Raw genomic sequence first — 19,515 nt, forward strand, 5'->3', positions numbered from 1 at the left:
CAGATTAGTCGCGACCCAATCTGAACAAACTAAGGGATAGTTTGGTAAGATGTATTAGAGAAATTAAATATTTTGATATTATTAATCCCTTATTTGATATATATTTTTAATATATGTATTACTAATGCAAGCATTAGTTATACAACATATTTGGTATTATCTTATATATAACTAATACATAAGAAATCATGGTATTAATAATACCAAAAATAATAATGCATGCACTAGCATGGTTAAGGATAAAATTATCCTTAAAGTCCCTTAAAATTAAGAATATGAAGAGTATTTTTGTAAACAATTAATTTTCTTAAAAATTATGTAATGTATTTTAATTTTTAATATACCACACCAAACAGTGTATAGAAAATAATCTTTGCATAACTAATATTTGCATCATTAACAAATGTATTATTAATCCCTCAATTACTAATACACCTTATTCAGCACTATTACTGTATCTCAGTCAAACGACCCCTAAGTGGGAAAGCAAAACAAAAGCAAAACAAAAAAAAGACTAAAATTGTACTACTAGCTCTGGTGTACTTCACCACATGGGAAAAATACCTCAACTTGAAGGGACCCACATAATGACCACCAATAATTGATAATTCTCCTAATCTTTCTGTACTCCTGCTGGCAACACTTGCCTCTAAGCTTCTCCTTTGTTCCTCATTTCATCTTCTTATTCTCCTCCACCATCATTTTCCTCTTTTTTTCTTCTTGTTAAAATCCCACTTTTTAAACAACCCCAAAACCTTAATTTTCTCAAACCCCAAAACTCTTTTTTCCCCTATGCACTAACACCAAGATGTTGTTTTATCATAATCTTGAAAAATCCTTTGTGATATTCACTTTTCTTTTATTTTCTATATTGGTTTTAGCCACAGCAGAATCATCAATATATGAAGTACTTAAATCCCATGGCTTACCAGAGGGATTACTACCAAAGGGTGTGAGGAATTTTACATTAGATAACTCTGGTAATTTTGTTGTCCATTTAGATCAAGCTTGTAATGCAGTATTTGATAAAAAGGAAAATGAATTACACTATGAAAGGAATGTATCAGGAAGAGTTAGTGATGGTCAGATCGATTCAGTTTCTGGGATTTCAGCTAAGGATTTGTTTTTATGGTTTCAAGTGAAGAGAATTTATGTTTCAGCTTCAAGTTCTGGTGTTATTTATTTTGATGTTGGTGTTGTCTCTAAGCAGTTTTCATTGTCTGCATTTGATAGTCCAAAGGAATGTACTGCTGTTCAACTTACAGATCTTGAAGCTAAGGTAAGAACTTGCCGGCACCTGGTGTTTACACTAATCAAACCAAATATATACATGACACGTGTCTAAGGTCAACTTTTTCTTGATTGGTTTGCTTTTACTAATATTGTTTTTTTGTTTAATCATTCAGTATTCGGAATCCACTTGTATGGATTGACTGTTTGCTTCTCAAGATTCTATGATTAAGAGGGAGAAATTATTGAATACTATTGAAATCAGAATGGAGTAAAGTGGTCAATGAGAATTCATATAGTTAATCCAACTTGTTTGGGACTGAGGCGTGCTTGTTGTTGTATTCGATATTTCGAATCCATTATCCTGACTAATTTAGATTCACATCGTGCACTCCGGGAGTTCATGAATTGACTATTTGTTTCTTAAGATTCTAATATTAAGAGGGAGAAGTTATTGAGTACTATTATAATCAAAATGGAGTAAAGTGGTCAATGAGAATTCATATAGCTGATCCCAACTTGTTTGGGACTGAGGCGTACTTGTTGTTGTTGTATTCGATATTTAGTATCCTCTATCTTGACTAATATGGATTTGCATTGTGTATTCCCTGCTCGGAGTTCATGAATTGACTATTTGTGTCTCATGATTCTATGGCTAAGAGGGAGAAATTATTGAGTACTATTAAAATTAGAATGGTCTAAATAGAGCAGAATGAATTTAGGTGTAGTAGTAGTTATTTACAAGATTTGAACTTTAGTTCTTGACAGCAATCCAATTACCAATTGGATGGTTAATCAAATATTGGTGATTTCAGTTCTGCTCTAAATCTGTATGGTTTTCTGATATGGTTTTTCGGGTTTCTGTCCATTTGTTGATTAAATCTGAAAAATTCATGTTAAGCACAGTTAGTACTATATTTGGAACAAGCTTCAGGCAGAATGTTCCAAGATTTGTCTTTTTTGGGGTTCTATTTGAGTGCTATATAGAGATTTCAAGAATTTATAATTCTTTGTTTTTGTCAGCATTGTGTTTAAAGTACAGCCAAACCTCTCTATAACAGCTGTATTTGTTCTGGATTTTTTTGGCTGTTATAGCAAAGTGCTGTTATAGAGAATATATATTACTACATAACATGAAAATTGGTTCCATATAAAATTTGATTTTTATAATGAATGCTGTTATAGAGAGGTCTGAAGTAGTATAAGATTAGCACATCAAGTTCCATTTTTGATTTGATAAGCTTGTACTAATTTCCTTGTGTTTATTTGTGAGCAGAGTCTATCCAGTAAGATTAAGTACAAACTTGATCAGGGGAATATTGGGAATGCTGTTTTGTAGAATATGCAGGTTCAAAAGTTGGTACAAAATTGCACATAGCTCAATCAAAGGTGTGGTTGTCTTGTCATTCCTTGTATTGTAAATGTCTGCAGAGAGTCAAGTCTGGTTTTAGCAGGTCTCATTTGCTTGGAACAGATTGTGCTCTATGCTGGTTTGCATTTTCTTGTACAGTGCAGACAGAAGTGAATTCAGAATTTAGAGTCAGTGAGTAAATCGGATAAGAGCGATATCTTATTAGAAATTGGAAGCTAAGATGGTAAGCAAGAGAGTGATGTCAAGGGCATCTTACAGTACTTGGAGTTTGGGGTATAGGGATAAAGGGCATCGTCAGCTCTAAATGTGAAATTCTCAGTAAAGGTTTGTTTCTTTGTTGGATTATTCATTTATGGATATAGTCATAAATAATGGTTATTAGAACAATTCACTTTTTTGTAGTTGGAGACAGAGAATATGAAATAATGAAATAAATTTGCCATTTCTTTCGTATACTATATTTTCTTCTATGTAGTGTTGTAGTTATTTTGCTATGAAATAATACTTGCATTAGGGTTAGAGCTATTTACGTCACACCCCCTAGGGTGCGATCTTTTTTTTAACCTTGGGTGAATGCAAGATGCCTTGTGCACCGGGGTGCACTATATTTTCTTCTGTGTACTGTTGAGTGCTAGTATGTATTAATTTGCTATGAATAGGGGTTGAGCACTATAGTGATTTTGCTACGAATAGGGGTTGAGTGCTAGTATGTATTAACTTGTAGTCTTGTACCACTCTAAAGTTGGTGGAACTAAAAGGACGTGAATCATAGAAATTAGATATTTATAATACTATAGGTAAATTTAATCAAGATGTGAGAAAAAAGTTTTGCTGGTTAAGCCAGATGGATAAAGAGCAAGTTCTGGCTTGCAGTGCAGAAAGGGTGGTCCAAAGCAAATAGGTTGATTTCTTCTTCTTTTCTTTGTAAAAATGGTGTTATATATTATTCCATTCGCTACCTCCTATTAGTACATATTTCCAATAATTATGAAAGGCGCAGATGAAAACGAATCGACACCTAGCCTAAATGTTTAAATGTACAAATAGGTTGATTTCTTCTTTTTTCTTTTAAGAAATTGTGGTATTTGAGTTTTGTATCTTGATTTCCTCTACTTGTGAACCCTTATCTTTTTTAATTTTATCCTAATTCATTGACAGCTAGCCTAAACCTTTAAATGTACAAATAGGTTGATTTCTTTGCAAGAGAAGACAAAGTTTCATGCTCTCTCTCACACACAAAAATAGAATATGAAAAGACCACAGAGATGTCTTGTCTTTTTTAGTGGAATGAGGCAAATATTGGAATCTGTATAATTGGTTATGGCTAAAGGATTTTTATAGGGTGTAGGATGTGCAAGTTAAAAAAGCAATTTTGTCTTTTGCTGTTTTTTTAATTAAAAGGTCTTTAATTTGCCAGAGTGGTTTTCCACTTCCATTAGTATCTTTTGTTTGTGAAAAGTTGCTATGGCAACAGCAAAATGAGCACAAGAGTGGTTTTTTTGTTTATTTATTTTTTCTTTCAAAAATGTGTTTGTTCATGAAATTTTATAAGTTTTTGATAATGATTTTTTTTTTCACTCACAAAACTATAACTTATTTTCAAGTGAAATGCATGTCCAAACATAATTTTAAATTCTAAATATCATTTTTCTAGTTAATTCCAAATACTACCTTTTTCAAAAATTATATTTTTTTATGTCCAACCGCCTACTAAGTAATTTTTTTTATTTGTCTGAGTTTTGATAGACAAATTTAACACGGGCGGAGCCACAAACCTGCATACAGATTCGGCAAAACTCTATAACTTTAATCCAAATTCTATATGAAATTCATTTAATATGTAAATAATTTATCTAGAACAGCAGCATATTGCCTTTTTTAAAATATAAAACTCATTAACTTAAAATTCTAGCCCCGTCGTCCCTGTTATCAATATATGTGTTGTTGAAAAATAGTAAATATCCCATAAAATGAACTGGTGGCACGTACACTTAAGTTATTAAAAAAAAAATGTTGGGGCCAAACAGAAAAATGAGCACCAGCTTTTCTAACACACATTTGGTCACAACAAGCCATATTTTTGTTGGTATTATACCAGACTGGCTTTTGTGCATTTCTTTGGATTGTGCTGCCCTTATTGACAACAAAAATAACAATCACAGGGGGAGAAAGTGATATAAAAAAGGATCTGAAGTCAATGATTTCTCCACTATGTTTCTAGCTGATTTTTTTTTCTTTCTAAATTCTATAGATGAGGACTTCTAGACATCATTCAATTACACAATGGAACAATCGACAGTCAAGTGGAATTCAATTCACGATATAATTTGATCTATAGACATTATCGTTGTGGTAATTTCAGGCATACTGAAACTCGATTGTTTGGCACTGTGAATGTATATCTTGAGAGATGGTAGATTCATATTAATGTTGTGTAAGTCACACTATATACGCTTGTCGTGCAAGCTTAAACACTTTGAGATATACATCTGAAATGTGATCAGACCATAAATAAAGTGATTGAAAATATGGTCCAAATTCTAACAAAGTCAAAATATGTTTTTATAATTTTCTCCTATTAGTCTAAACTTTGATGGAGAAAGGTATTCAACCCAAGAATGAGGCAATAAATATTTGGCAAAGTAAGATGTGAGCACGTGGATACGTACATCATCATAATAATAATAATAATAATAATAATAGACATGGTCAGAATATTAGTAGTAGTTGATACATTAAAATACACGTAGATTTTATGTATTTTATGTCTGTATGTGAGGAAATCACATGGTCAGTTAGCAACTCAGGTGGAAAATGGAAAAGGAATATTATAAGAAGCCCCATATATATCACTACTATTGACTCTTTGGCCACTGCTACCTGTTGGATTTTTGCTGGTTATTAAAGAAAAGAACAAACCTCACTTGTTGTTGTCCTTTTTGTTTTCTGTCTCTAAAGCTTCTCTCTATTCAACACTGACAACAATGATATTTAATCTCAGAATTTAAAGTTTATGATTTTTTATAGTGATTTTAATTTAATATTTTATCCGTTTCAATTTATGTGAACTCGTTTAATTGGATACGGAATTTTAAAAAAAATGAAGACTTTTGGAATTTGTGGTCTTAAGCAAGTCAAAAAGGACCCAGAGTATTTGTGTGGTTATAAAAGTTTTTTATTAAGGGTAAAATTATAAGTTTAAACTAAATTGTTTCCAAATTTAGAAAAATGTCATTCTTTTTGAAACGGACCAAAAAGGAAATATGTTCACATAAACTGGAACGGAGGGAGTATATATATAATAATAATTGAGGTCACAATCAAATATTTAAAAATATTTAATAAATTTTTAATCAATATATAAAATCTATACAAAAATTATTGAGTTCACCTAATCTTATTCTAATTTCACCTATTTTTTTGCTATTCCTCTTTCCTTATCTAGACTCTACCTCTCATTTTCCTTCTCTCGATCCACATGTTGAGGATTAAGACTATGTCTATTCTAGTAGTGGAACAGTTAGGGAACTAACGCAAAGAAGCTAAACAAAGGGAAAATTTGATTTAGCACGAAAAATTAAATTAACTACGAGATGAAATCAGACTTTTTCGTGGCAATAAAAGTTGCCACATAACCAAGTTAGAATTTGAATTTTGTGGGTTCTAAATTATAAGATAGCGAAATCATGTGTTCGTAATTGAAATCTAATTTTACTTATATATATATATATTAAATTTTTTAACATAAATACAAAAATTGGATTAAAGGCTCTGCCCTACCTACAACGCCAATATATTCTGCCAGTGAAATTTATACTATATTAAAGGGGAAAGGATAAGAGTACCTATAAAAGTTAAAATATTTACCGTGCTCTATCCATAAAAGAATTCTATCCATTAAATAATTACAATCCCCTACCCATTTAATAAACAAACGAGTTTCTCAAAATAACTACCACGCGCTAATGCCCTGCCTATAAAAATGCAAAAGCTGCTCAAAATTTCAGAAAATTAGCGCACAAAAATTGAGATTTCCACCGGCATCTGTTGAAGATTTGAAGATCGCCATCCTAATTTGAAGATCAGAAGTGTAAAAAAACAGAGAGAAGATGTTGATTTCTCTTTAAAATTCTAGTTTTCTCCTTAAATTTTGTAGAAGTAGCTGATTTGACTTTGGAAGATGCTAAAACTTTTGATACTCAAATTCACATCTTATTTTTTCGATTTTGATTTCGCATATTATAGAAGTTTAGCGCTCAAACTTCTAAATTTTTAGCTGAAAGTTCTGTTCTCAGTTTGGATATCTGGAGGTTTGAATCATAGCAGCTGATTTGATTTCGAAAAAAATCTTCTATTTGAAATTCAGTATTTGACATCAACACTATTGAAATTTGCATTGTCAAGATTCAATTTTGGACATAAAAGTAGTTATAACTTCAGAATCATGGAAAATATACCAATTCTGGTGCAGCATAGTGGAGAATGGAATGATAACCATAATTTCATAAACTTTCATGTTGATGAAATTCTAATAAAGACCTGTTGGAAATTTGAACAACTTCTCAGAGAAATTGCAAAGCAACTTCAAAAGGACAGTAACACAATAGTTATTCAGTATGCTATTGCTCAAGGATATCCACCAATTATAATTTGCAGCGATATGAGTGTTAGTGTTTACATGAAATTAAAAAAATCAAGTGCAAGGATGATAACACTCCCACTATGTGTGTCGTTTGCTAAAAATACTATAGCTGCAAGTACCACCAGTTTCGATGTTGCTACAATTTCATTAGAAATTCCATAATTTGAAAGCAGTGATATAATTAGTACTTTTGATGTGCAAGAAGGAGATAACACCGGTATTGAACTTGATGATGCAAACATAATAAAAATCATAACTGATCAATTTCATCAAAAAGTTGAAAAATGACAAATTTACAAAGACAAGAACCTGCTGGCTCTCCTTATGAAACAATATGTTGATAGAGAAAAATGTCAATATCGGGTTAATAAATCATGCCTAAGAAGGTTCGTCTCCATTTTTTAAAGTAAAAAACTATGTGATACCTATATAGTATATCATGATGCTATATCAATATACTATGTGAGTATACCAGGATGCTATTTCGGTATACTATGTGAATTCTACTGGTTTGTATGTGTTTTTTAATCAGTAAAATATGATACCGATATAGTATATCACTATGCTATATCAGTATACTATGTAAGTATAGAATTATATTGGTTTGTGTTTTTGTTTTTTTATCAGTAAAAGATGATATGGATATAGTATATAAGTATGCTAAATCAGTATACTATGCGAGTATAGAATTGTATTGGTTTGTATGTATTTTTTATCAGTAAAAGATGATACTGATATGGTATATAAGTATGTTATATCAGTATACTATGCGAGTATATAATTGTACTGGTTTGTGTTTTTGTTATTATCAATAAAACATGATACCAATATAGTATATATGTATGCTAAATCAGTATACTATGTGAGTATAGAATTATGATGGTTTGTCTATGTTTTTTATCAGTAAAATACGATTCTGATATAGTATATAGGTATGCTATATGAGTATACTATGTGAGTATAGAATTATACAGATTTGTGTGTGTATTTTTTTTATCAATAAAACATGATACATAAATGTATTTGTATTATAAACAGGTATACCCTTGAATGCGTGGACGAAAGATGCACTTGGAGACTTAAAGTATCAAGCCTGCGAGCATTAAATCTTTTCAAAGTGATGGATTTCAATTATGTCAACAGTTGTTTAAATGATAAGAGATTTTGTTCACAAAAGCAAGATGTCTCAGCTTTTGTTGCAGCTGTGGTACAAGATAAACTTGTTGATCCGAAAACCATATATACACCAACAAATATCCAGAGAGACATCCAAAAAACATATGGTATGGACTTAAGCTACATGCAAGCATGGAGATCAAAAGAAAAAGCAATGCAATTGTTGAGAGGAACACAAAGTGAATCATACAAGAAAATACCAACATATCTTTATATGTTAGAGTACGCTAACCCAGGATCAGTGACACGACTACACACTGAAATAGATGATAGCTTCTTGTATGCATTTCATAGCTATATATGCATCGATTAGAGGATGGATCTATTGTAGGCCAACAATTGTAGTTGATGGAAGTTTTTTAAAGTTAACATATAGAGGGACCATATTCACGGCTTCCACGCAAGACACAGAAGGTAAGAAAAAAGTTATTTCAGAATCAGTATTGAATAATTGACGTGCTTTACTAATTTAAAAATACAATCCAATTACATTCAGTTAAAGCAACAAAAAAGATTTTCAAATATGATATGATACCAATATGGTATACAAGTATACCAACATAGTATATAATTATTTTGCTACATACCTGTACCTACCTATGACTATACTACTATATGAAATGATAAATTAACATTGTGTATTGTAACTAATATTTTTTCCTTTGGTTTTACAGGACTAATTCTACCCCTCGCATATGCAATTGTTGATTCGGAAAATGATGCATCGTGGGAGCGGTTCTTCGTGCAGTTCAGAAAAACCTATGGACAAAGAGAGGGAATGTGCATTATATTAGACATGCATGATGGTATATGGAGAGCAACTTCGATTGTCTATCAAGAAGTCCCTCATTGTGCATGTATGTTCAATCTGTAGAACAACATAAAGACGAACTTCAGGAAGAGCCAAAAACAAATCAAAGAAGTATACTTTGCGTTAGCAAGAGCATACACTATTGAAGAATTCAACAGGCATACTATAGATGCTATTGATAGTAGAGTGAAAACATACCTGATGGATATTGGATATGATAAATGGTCCCGGGCGCATTTCAAGACAAATAGAACCATGACCATGACATCGAATATTACAGAATCAGTAAATGCAGCAAACAAGCACGCAAGAGACCTCACAATTGTGAATTTGCTTGACTTTATGACAACATTGATTCAGAAATGGATTTACACCAATCGGAAGGATGCCATGGAATATGAAGATCGGTGTAAAGTATGAAAAAATATTGGCAGATAATACTATCTTATCACAGACGATGACAATATGCATTTTCAGAATCATAAAAATACTGCATGTACTGTAGTTTTACTTCTGCACCTGAGAGATTTCACTAAACAACTACATATTGTTATTAAAAAAATACTATTACTTCATACAACTAATGACTTTTCTTAATTAAAATTATATTAGGTGTTGCCATCACCTCAATTCTTACATTTAGTAATTGATGGCCAAACAAAAAATGTGGTGCGCTTACATGAAAAAATGCACTTGTGGAAGGTTTCAGCTAGACGATATTCCATGTCCATATGCAATGACAGTTATACAAAAATTCCATATGGATTCATACAAGTATTGTTCGGATTACTACAGCATAAACTACTTGTTGAAAACATATGAGATACTAGTAAACCCTTTGCTTGATGAAACAACGTGGCAAATTCCAAAATATGTCTCTTCGCATGTGGTACTGCCACCAAAAGGAAAAATCAAACCAGGAAGACCTAAACAGAACAAAGGCATAAGAGGTTGGGAAGGAAATATAATTACATGTGCACTATGTGGGAAAAAAGAATACAACCGGAGAACGTGCCGAAATATTCTAAAAAGAGATTGATATAATACTTCAATATTTTTATAGAACTCATATATCGTAGAATCATATCATTTAAATTACAAAGAAATAAAATGCATGTCTTGCACTAGACATATATTTGGTATGGTGATTCTTTGCCAAATTACTTTTTAGCAAAACCTTTATATGGCTACTTGTGTTTTCAATAATTTTCTATTTTAGTATATAAAAGTGGGATGCATTTACATATAGTTGATGCAGGAAAAAAGGTGCTAAAATATAATATGATACCCAAGTGGTATATTTGTATACCTTATTGGTATATTTGTATACCCTATTGGTATCAAAATAGGTGCAGAAATAGAAGTGGTGCCCCAAATGCAACATTTGTACATACATCATTAACATAATGGGCACGCTTTGCAGCTCATGTCCGTATTGAAGTATAAAAAATTGGAAGCCATTTACATGCAGTTATGTACATCATCAGGTACTCAAATACAATGTGATACCCAAATGGTATATTTGTATACCTTATTGGTATATAGTTGTATTGCACTAATATGGTTAAACCAAAATATATGTAGAAATAGAAGTGGTGCACCAAAAAAATACAACATCTGTACATACTTCCTTAATAAAATGGGCACAATGTACAACTCATGTCAATATTGAAGTATAACAAAAAGGTACTCAAATAAAATGTGATACCCGAATGGTATATTTGTATACTTTATTGGTATAGATTTGTATTACACTAATACGGTTAAACCAAAATATGTGCAGAAATACAAGTGCTGCACCAAACAAATGCAACATCTGTACATACTTCCTCAACAAAATGGGCACACTTTGCAACTCATGTCAACATTGAAGTATAACAAAAAGGTACTCAAATACAATGTGATAGCCGAATGGTATATTTATATACCTTAATGGTATATAGTTGTATTGCACTAATATGGTTAAACCAAAATATGTGCAGAAATACAAGTGGTGCACCAAAAAAATACAACATTTGTATATACTTCCTCAACAAAATTAGCACACTTTGCAACTCATGTCAGTATTTACATCTAGTTGCTACAGAAAAAAAGGTACTCAAATACAACGTGATACCCAAATGGTATATATGTATACCCGATTGGTATATAGTTCTACTGCACTAATATACCTGAACCAAAATCTTTGCAGAATACAACTGGTGCAACAATGCAAAATCTGCACAGAATTTTTTAGATTCAACTATAACTAAAATCTACTCTCAATACAAATTCAAAACCAGTTCACTTTCTACAAATATTTCTTCTCATTCAAATGAATGCTCGCCCTGTTCTTCAACCAAATAGCAACATAGTTCCTCTTTTTGAACGTCATAACTCCCTTAAAAATACACCTCCAAAAATAACTTCTGCTGGTGTATTACAACGAACTAACAATGCTTCTCCTACTACAAATGGCAGTAAGAGTAGGAACTAACAGTGCTGCTGTAACAGACATGTTCTGCACTAATGGCTTGACTTCAAGTGCTGAGAAAATTTTATCTCCGAAAGGCACTCCTAATAAACCAACAACTTTAATGAAGAAACCTAAGAAAAGACTAATAAAACAAACTAAAGATAGATTCCAACATTAAAACAGTTATAGCAACATATTGTACTATTACAATTGTATTCCTAGAACACACTTTTAAAAGCTAGCATTTTTACAATCTAATAATGCAAAATACCATACTTTACCAAAAACTATTAAAATCCTGCAAAGTTTTGATGCTACGATTAACTAAAAGCAAAAAAAGACCTATACTACTTCTTGCGCTTCTTTCCACGAGTCTTTTTTGTTGCTACTGGAGCCTCAAATTCACTTGATTCACCATGAAACTGCTTGTTCCTCCCATAGTCCCACAACAGTATACCAAACCTAGCTCGAAGACCATCCGTGTCAAAATTGGCAACAAGGACTGGAAGACCTTCAATAATGTACTCAGCAAAGCATGCAACATATACTCCACAATCTATGAAATAAAACAAATGAATAGAATATAAAATTTGTAGTGAAAAATGTTAATATGAATGAGGAAAACAAAGTAAAAAAAAGTAACTATTCTTACGAATTTTGCTATGTTGGCAGATTTGTAATCAGTTCAATCTCAAATGTATTAGTCAAGTCCTTTCCTATGTGCATACCATTTTGTACTACAGTGTCACTTCTTTGGTTATAAAATTCAATGCTAACTAGAAACAGGGGGATCAACACAGCATATGCCTCTGCCACCTTTTGAATAGCTTTTTTGTGCTTTCGACTACGTAGCGAGTTATATACATAAAAACATCTCTTATGGAATGATACACACCCCAATATCCAATGCCACTTTTCTGCCAAATTAATTGGAAAGAGGACATGATTAACCTGGTGCCATGGAGTGTTGCAATGTATCCTAAATTATTTTATATACTCCATGATATCATCTGATCTATCAATCAAATGATCTTGTTTCTCACCTTTTACAAATTATGTGTAAACCCTTTGAATGATAGTCATTCCTATACGACGACTGTTTTACAGCTGCAGGGCGTCTTCTCTGTGTGAAAACTACAGGAGTTGTTTCAACATCTGTTTGTGTCTGGACAACAGTTCTTGATACCGACTGATAATATTTAGACTTATTTACATCACGAGTTGTCATTTTATTTCCAGATTGATTTACATTACGTCTCTCTCCTTGTGTAATGACAACAATTAGAATAAGTTGAGAATCTGTATATTCAAAATCAGAATCCAAGTCAAGATCTCCCTCGTGTCGACATGGAGCTTAAATTAGAAAATGATAGTGAATCAACAAATATACCAATTTAAGAAATTTAAATTAAAAAAAAGAATGAAAAGTTATATATAGAAGGCTGTCACGACCCAAAATCAACCGTCGTGATGGCGCCTATCGTGGAACTAGGCCAGTCTCAACTCAACAACCCAACACCAACACCAATAAGTTTGAAAATGTTAACGGAAGTATTTAACATTTAAGAAAAAACTATTTAAAACATATGAAAATCCCAAAGTGATACAATCCATCCCAAAACCAGGGTGTCACTAAGTACATGAGTGTCTAGATAAAAAATATAGTCTACTACAGTGTCTAGAGATATAAACTGAAATTACGACAAAGATAAAGAAGGAGAGTCAAGGCCCGCGAACGCAGTGCAGCTACCTTGATAGTCTCCAAAACTCTAGGATCCTCAATCAGCAACTGCCGCTACGACCGATATCGCCTGGATCTGCACACGAGGTGTAGGAAGTAACGTGAGTACACCAACTCAGTAAGTAACAAGTCCAAACTTATGACTGAAAGGTAGTGACAAACTCAACCTCAACAAGTATAACAGAAATAAATGTGCAGAAACGTAGGCATGCTTTCAAGTCAATTATACAACTCAAACAGTAAAGGAAATACAGATATGAACAGTACAACTCAGCTATCTCTACATACCAATGCACAGACTGTATGAAATGCACTATGTGCTCCACTATCAAGTATTCAACCACTCGGTACTATATATGGCCATCCGGCCCACGGAAATCCATCCCGAAACATATACAACACTGACTATAAGTCATCAGTACCGAGGAAAAAGGGCAATCCAACCCTTTGGAGAAATCCATCTCCAGGTATCAAGTACTTCGGACAAATCCATGTCTAGGGAAATCCACCCCTCAATAATATCATCCGTGCTCACTAGGGGTGTGTTACAGACTCCGGAAGGGCTCCTACAGCCCAAGCGCTATCATAATCATCAATATAACCACTGCGACGTGCAACCCGATCCCATAACTGTCACTCATAACCAGGCACTCGGCCTCACTCAATCATTAACCTCTCCAGTCTCACCACGGGCTCACAATGTCATGAAAATAACCCGGAACAATGATATGATGAATCAACAAATAACTGAGACTGAGATATGATATAAAAATGCATGATCATGAATGAGTATGGAATAGTAAATGAAACTAGTGAGATGACAGCAAGAAATGACCGCTAAGGTTCCAACCAATACCGGCACAAAGACTAAACATGATATCTAGCATGATCTACAACTCAACTACTTTATCACCTGATGAAAACATGGATATCAACAGTATAGAGTCACTAAACGGTGCCATGAAATCACCCAGGTCACAATCCTCATGGTGCACACCCGCACTCCCGTCACTTGGCATGTGCGTCACCTCAATACCAATCACATAACACATAATTTGGGGTTTCGAACCCTCATAACCAAGTTTGGAAGCGATACTTACCTCAAACCAAGCAGAATCCTACTCTGTGATGCCCTTGCCTCGCAAATCGGCCTCCAAACGTCCCGAATCTAGCCAAAAGCAATACCATAAGATCAATATAGGCTAAAGGAACCAATTCCACAAGAAAAATACCAAATTAAAGCCAAAATCCGAAATCGACTCAAAGCGGACCCCCGGGACCACGTCTCGGAATCCAAAAAAATCACAAAACCCGAAAGCCCATTTACTCACGAGTCTTGTCATAACAAATCTACCAAAATCCGACCTCAATTGCCCCTCCAAAATCCCAAAGTTCACTCTCCAATTCTCAAGCCCTAAATCCCCAAATTTCCAATTCCAATCCTTACTTAAATGATGAACAAAGCCATAGATTCACGGAAATTAGACCAATACGGGTTAGAATCACTAACCCCAACGTCCTCCTTGAAAACCTTCGAAAAATCACCTCTCTCCCGAGCTCCCTAGGTCCAAAATTGAAAATGGAAGACAAAACCTCGAGCTGGGGTTTGCTGGCCAGTTAAAACCACACCTGCAGAACTGCATCTGCGAAAAGGGCTTCGCTTCTGCGAAAATTCATTAAAAGACTGACTCCGCTCCTGCGATCACCTGACCGCATCTCTGGTCATCGCAGATGCGAGACCCAAGCCGCACCTGCATTCTATCTGCGCATCTGCGCCTCCCAAACTACTTCTGCGACCACCATAGATGCAGGATTTCCATCGCACCTGCGATCTGAGCCCAGGTCTCCCTTAGCCGCACCTGTGGCTCTTCCTTCGCTCTTGCGGCCTCGCACCTGCTGTTCCCACTCCGTAGTTGCGGAAAACACCAGTAGCAACAACTTCCGCTGCACTCCTGCAACTCCAAGCCTTCCGTTAACCACCCGGAACCACCTAGAGGCCCTCGGGACCACAACCAAACATAGAAACATATCCTATAACCTCATACAAACTTAGTCGAACTTTCGGATCACTCAAATAACATCGAAACACCAAATTACCCTCGGATTCAAGTCTAGGAACTTTTAAACTTCCAAATTCCGCAATTGATGCCGAAACCTATCAAACCACGTTCGAATGACCTCAAATTTTACACACACGTGAAAAATGACACCACGAACCTACTCCAACTTCCGGAAATTCATTCCGACCCCGATATCAAAATTTCCACTACCGACCAAAATCGCCAAATTTCCAACTTTCGCCAATTCAAACCTAATTCACCTACGGACCTCCAAATCACATTCCAGACGCGATCCTAAGCCCAAAATCACCTAACGGAGCTAACGAAACCATTAAAATTCAAATCCGAGATCGTTTACACATATGTCAACATCCAGTTGACTTTTCCAACTTAAGCTTCTAATAAAGAGACTAAGTGTCTCAATTCACTCCGAAACCACACCGGACCCAAACCAACTAACCCGGTATATCACAATATAGCTGAAGAACACAAAAAGAAGTAGAAATGGGGGAAAACGGGGCCTCTCGAAATGACCGGCCGGGTCATTACATCCTCCCCTCTTAAACAAACGTTCATCCTCGAACGAGTCTAGAAACATACCTGGAGCCTCAAATAAGTGTGGATATCTGCTCCGCATCTCCCGCTCGGTATCCCAGGTGGCCTCCTCCACAGGACGACCTCTCCACTGCACCTTCACTGAAGCTATATCCTTTGACCTCAACTTCCGAACCTGCCACTCCAAAATGGCCACCGACTCCACATCATAAATCATATCACTATCCAACTGAACCATGTTGTAGTCCAAAACATGGGATGGATTGCCATTATACTTCTGGAGCATAGAAATATGAAATACTGGATGCACACTCGACAAGCTGGGTGGCAAGGCAAGCTTATAAGCCACCTCCCCTATCCTCTGAAGCACCTCAAAAGGCCCAATAAACCGGGGGCCCAACTTGCCCCTTTTCCCAAACCTCATAACACCCTTCATGGGTGATACCTTCAGCAAAACCTTCTCTCCGACCATGAAAGACACATCACGGACCTTCCTATCCGCATAGCTCTTCTGCCTAGACTGCGCCATGCAAAGCCACTCCTGAATCAATTTCACCTTATCTAATGCATCCTGGATCAAGTATGTACCCAAGAGCCTAGCCTCACCCAGCTCAAACCATCCTACTGGAGATCTACACCTCTTTCCATATAAAGTCTCGTACGGAGCCATCTGAATGCTTGACTGATAATTGTTGTTATATGCAAACTCCGCGAGCGGCAGAAGCTGGTCCCATGAACCCCCAAAATCTATGACACAAGCGCGTAGCATGTCCTCCAATATCTGAATAGTGCGCTCAGACAGTACGTCTATCTGAGGGTGAAAAACTGTGCTCAACTCAACCTGAGTACCCAACTCTCGCTGCACGACCCTCCAAAAATGTGATGTAAACTGAGTGCCCCTATAGGAGATGATGGAAACTGGGACACCATGCATGTGAACAATATCTCGGATGTAAATCTCCGCCAACCGCTCTGAAGAGTAAGTAGTACCAACTGGAATGAAGTGCGTGGACTTGGTCAACCTATCCACAATAACCCAAATAGCATCGAACTTCCTCGAAGTCCGTGGGAGCCCAACTACGAAGTCCATGGTGATCCACTCCCACTTCCACTCTGGGATCTCTAACCTCTGAAGCAAACCACCCGACCTCTGATGTTCATACTTAACCTGCTGACAGTTGAGACATCGAGCCACAAACCCAACTATATCCTTCTACATCCGCCTCTACCAATAGTGTTGTCTCAAATCCTGGTACATCTTTGCGACTCCCAGATGGATAGAATACCGTGAGCTGTGGGCCTCCTCAAGAATTAACTCCCAAAGCCCATCCACATTGGGTACACATATCCGGACCTACATCCTCAACACACCATTATCACCAATAGTCACATCTATAGTATCATCTTACTGAACCTTGTCCTGAAGAACGAGCAGGTGGGGGTCATCATACTGACGCTCCCTGATACGGTCATAAAGAGAAGACCAGGAGACCACACAAGCCAATACCCGACTTGGCTCTGAAATATCCAATCTGACAAGATGGCCAACTAAGACCTGAACATCCAATGCCAAAGGTCTCTCTGCTGCTGGAAGATATGCTAAACTCCCCCAACTCTCTGCCTGGCGACTCAAAGCATCGGCCACCACATTGGCCTTCTTCGGATGGTACAAAATAGTGATACCATAGTCCTTGAGAAGCTCCAACCATCTCCGCTGGAACAAATTAAGATCCTTCTGCTTGAACAGGTGCTTCAAACTCCGGTGATTAGTATAGATCTCACAATGAACCCCGTACAAATAGTGTCGCCAAATCTTTAAGGCATGCACAATAGCTGCTAACTCAAGGTCATGGATATAATAATTCTTCTCACGATTCTTTAACTGGCGTGAGTCATAGGCAATCACCCTACCCTCCTGCATCAGAACACATCTAATCCCTATCCTCGAAGAATCACAATACACGGTGTAAGAACCTGAAGCTGACGGTAGAACTAGAACTGGAGTTGTGGTCAAAGCAGTCTTGAGCTTCTGGAAGCTCTCCTCACACTCATCCGACCACCTAAATGGAGCACCCTTTTGGGTCAATTTGGTCAAGGGCGATGCAATAGATGAAAATCCCTTCACAAAGCGATGGTAATAGACTGCCAACCAAGGAAGCTCCTAATCTCTGAGGCTGAGGACAATCTAGGCCAACTCTGCACTACTTCTATCTTCTTCGGATCCACCTGAATGCCCTCACTGGACACCACGTGCCCCAAGAACACCACTGAATCGAGCCAAAACTCACACTTGGAGAACTTTACATAAAGATTCTCCTCCCTCAATCTCTGTAATACAATCCTCAGATGCTGAGCATGCTCCTCCTGGCTACGAGAGGACACCAGGATGTCATCAATGAATACAATAACGAATGAGTCCAAATAGGGCTGTAATACACTGTTCATCAAATGCATGAATGCTGATTGGGCATTGGTCAACCCAAAACACATCACTAAGAACTCATAATGGCTATATCGGGTCCTGAAAGCTGTCTTAAGAATATCTGAATCCCGAATCTTCAACTAGTGATACCCAGACCTCAAATCAATCTTGGAGAACACCTTCGCTCCCTGAAGCTGGTCAAATAGATCATTAATACGAGGCAAATGATGCTTGTTCTTGACTGTGACTTTGTTTAACTGCCTGTAATAAATGCACATCCTCGTAGAATCATCCTTCTTTTTCACAAATAGGACCGATGTACCCAAGGTGACACACTAGGCCGAAAAACCCCTTATCAAGGAGTTCCTGAAGCTGTCCCTTCAACTTCTTCAATTTCTCCGTTGCCATACGATATGGTAGAATAGAAATGGGCTGAGTGCCCGACACCAAATCAATACCAAAGTCAATATCCCTGTCAGGCGGCATGCCCGTCAGGTCTGTAGGAAACACAACCGAAAAATCACGTACCACCGGAACAGAATCAATGGTAGGGGTCTCTGCACTAACATCCCTCACAAAATCCAAATAGGATAGACAACCCTTCTCAACCATACGCTGAGCCTTCAAATATGAAATCACCCTACTAGGTACATACTCTATAGAACCGCTCCACTCAACCCTTGGCAACCCCGACATCGCTAACGTCACGGTCTTAGCGTGATAATCTAGAACAACATGACATGGAGACAGCCAATCCATACCCAATATCACATCAAAATCAACCATACTGAGCAGTAAAAGGTCCACTCGGGTCTCCAGACCCCCAATAGTCACTGCACAAGACCGATATACGCGGTCCATAACAACAGTATCGCCCACAGAAGTAGATACATGAATAGATGAGACTAAGGACTCATGGGGCATATCTAGAAAATGAGAGAAATACGAGGAAACATATGAATAAGTGGACCCAGGGTCAAATTATACCAAGGCATCTCGGTGGAAAACCAAAACAATACCTGTAATCACAGCATCTGAAGCAATGACATCT

General features: G+C 36.3%; 2 protein-coding genes across 2 annotated transcripts; both read left to right on the forward strand.

Annotated features, from left to right (window-relative positions):
• The first annotated feature begins 624 nt into the window (after nt 1-624).
• Nucleotides 625-3,055, forward strand: LOC107767507 (uncharacterized). The gene is made up of 2 exons (XM_016586539.2): nt 625-1,279; nt 2,507-3,055. The coding sequence occupies exons 1-2, from the start codon at nt 809-811 to the stop codon at nt 2,567-2,569; spliced, it is 534 nt and encodes a 177-aa protein (XP_016442025.1). The 5' UTR covers nt 625-808; the 3' UTR covers nt 2,570-3,055.
• A 5,309-nt stretch (nt 3,056-8,364) lies between these two features.
• LOC142171689 (uncharacterized) lies at nt 8,365-9,651 on the forward strand. The gene is made up of 4 exons (XM_075235376.1): nt 8,365-8,599; nt 8,715-8,834; nt 9,095-9,277; nt 9,359-9,651. Exons 1-4 carry the CDS (start codon nt 8,365-8,367, stop codon nt 9,649-9,651), a joined length of 831 nt encoding a protein of 276 aa, XP_075091477.1.
• The last annotated feature ends 9,864 nt before the right edge of the window (nt 9,652-19,515 follow it).

The sequence above is a fragment of the Nicotiana tabacum genome, chromosome 17 (assembly GCF_000715075.1).
Source record: "Nicotiana tabacum cultivar K326 chromosome 17, ASM71507v2, whole genome shotgun sequence".
NCBI lineage: Eukaryota > Viridiplantae > Streptophyta > Magnoliopsida > Solanales > Solanaceae > Nicotiana > Nicotiana tabacum.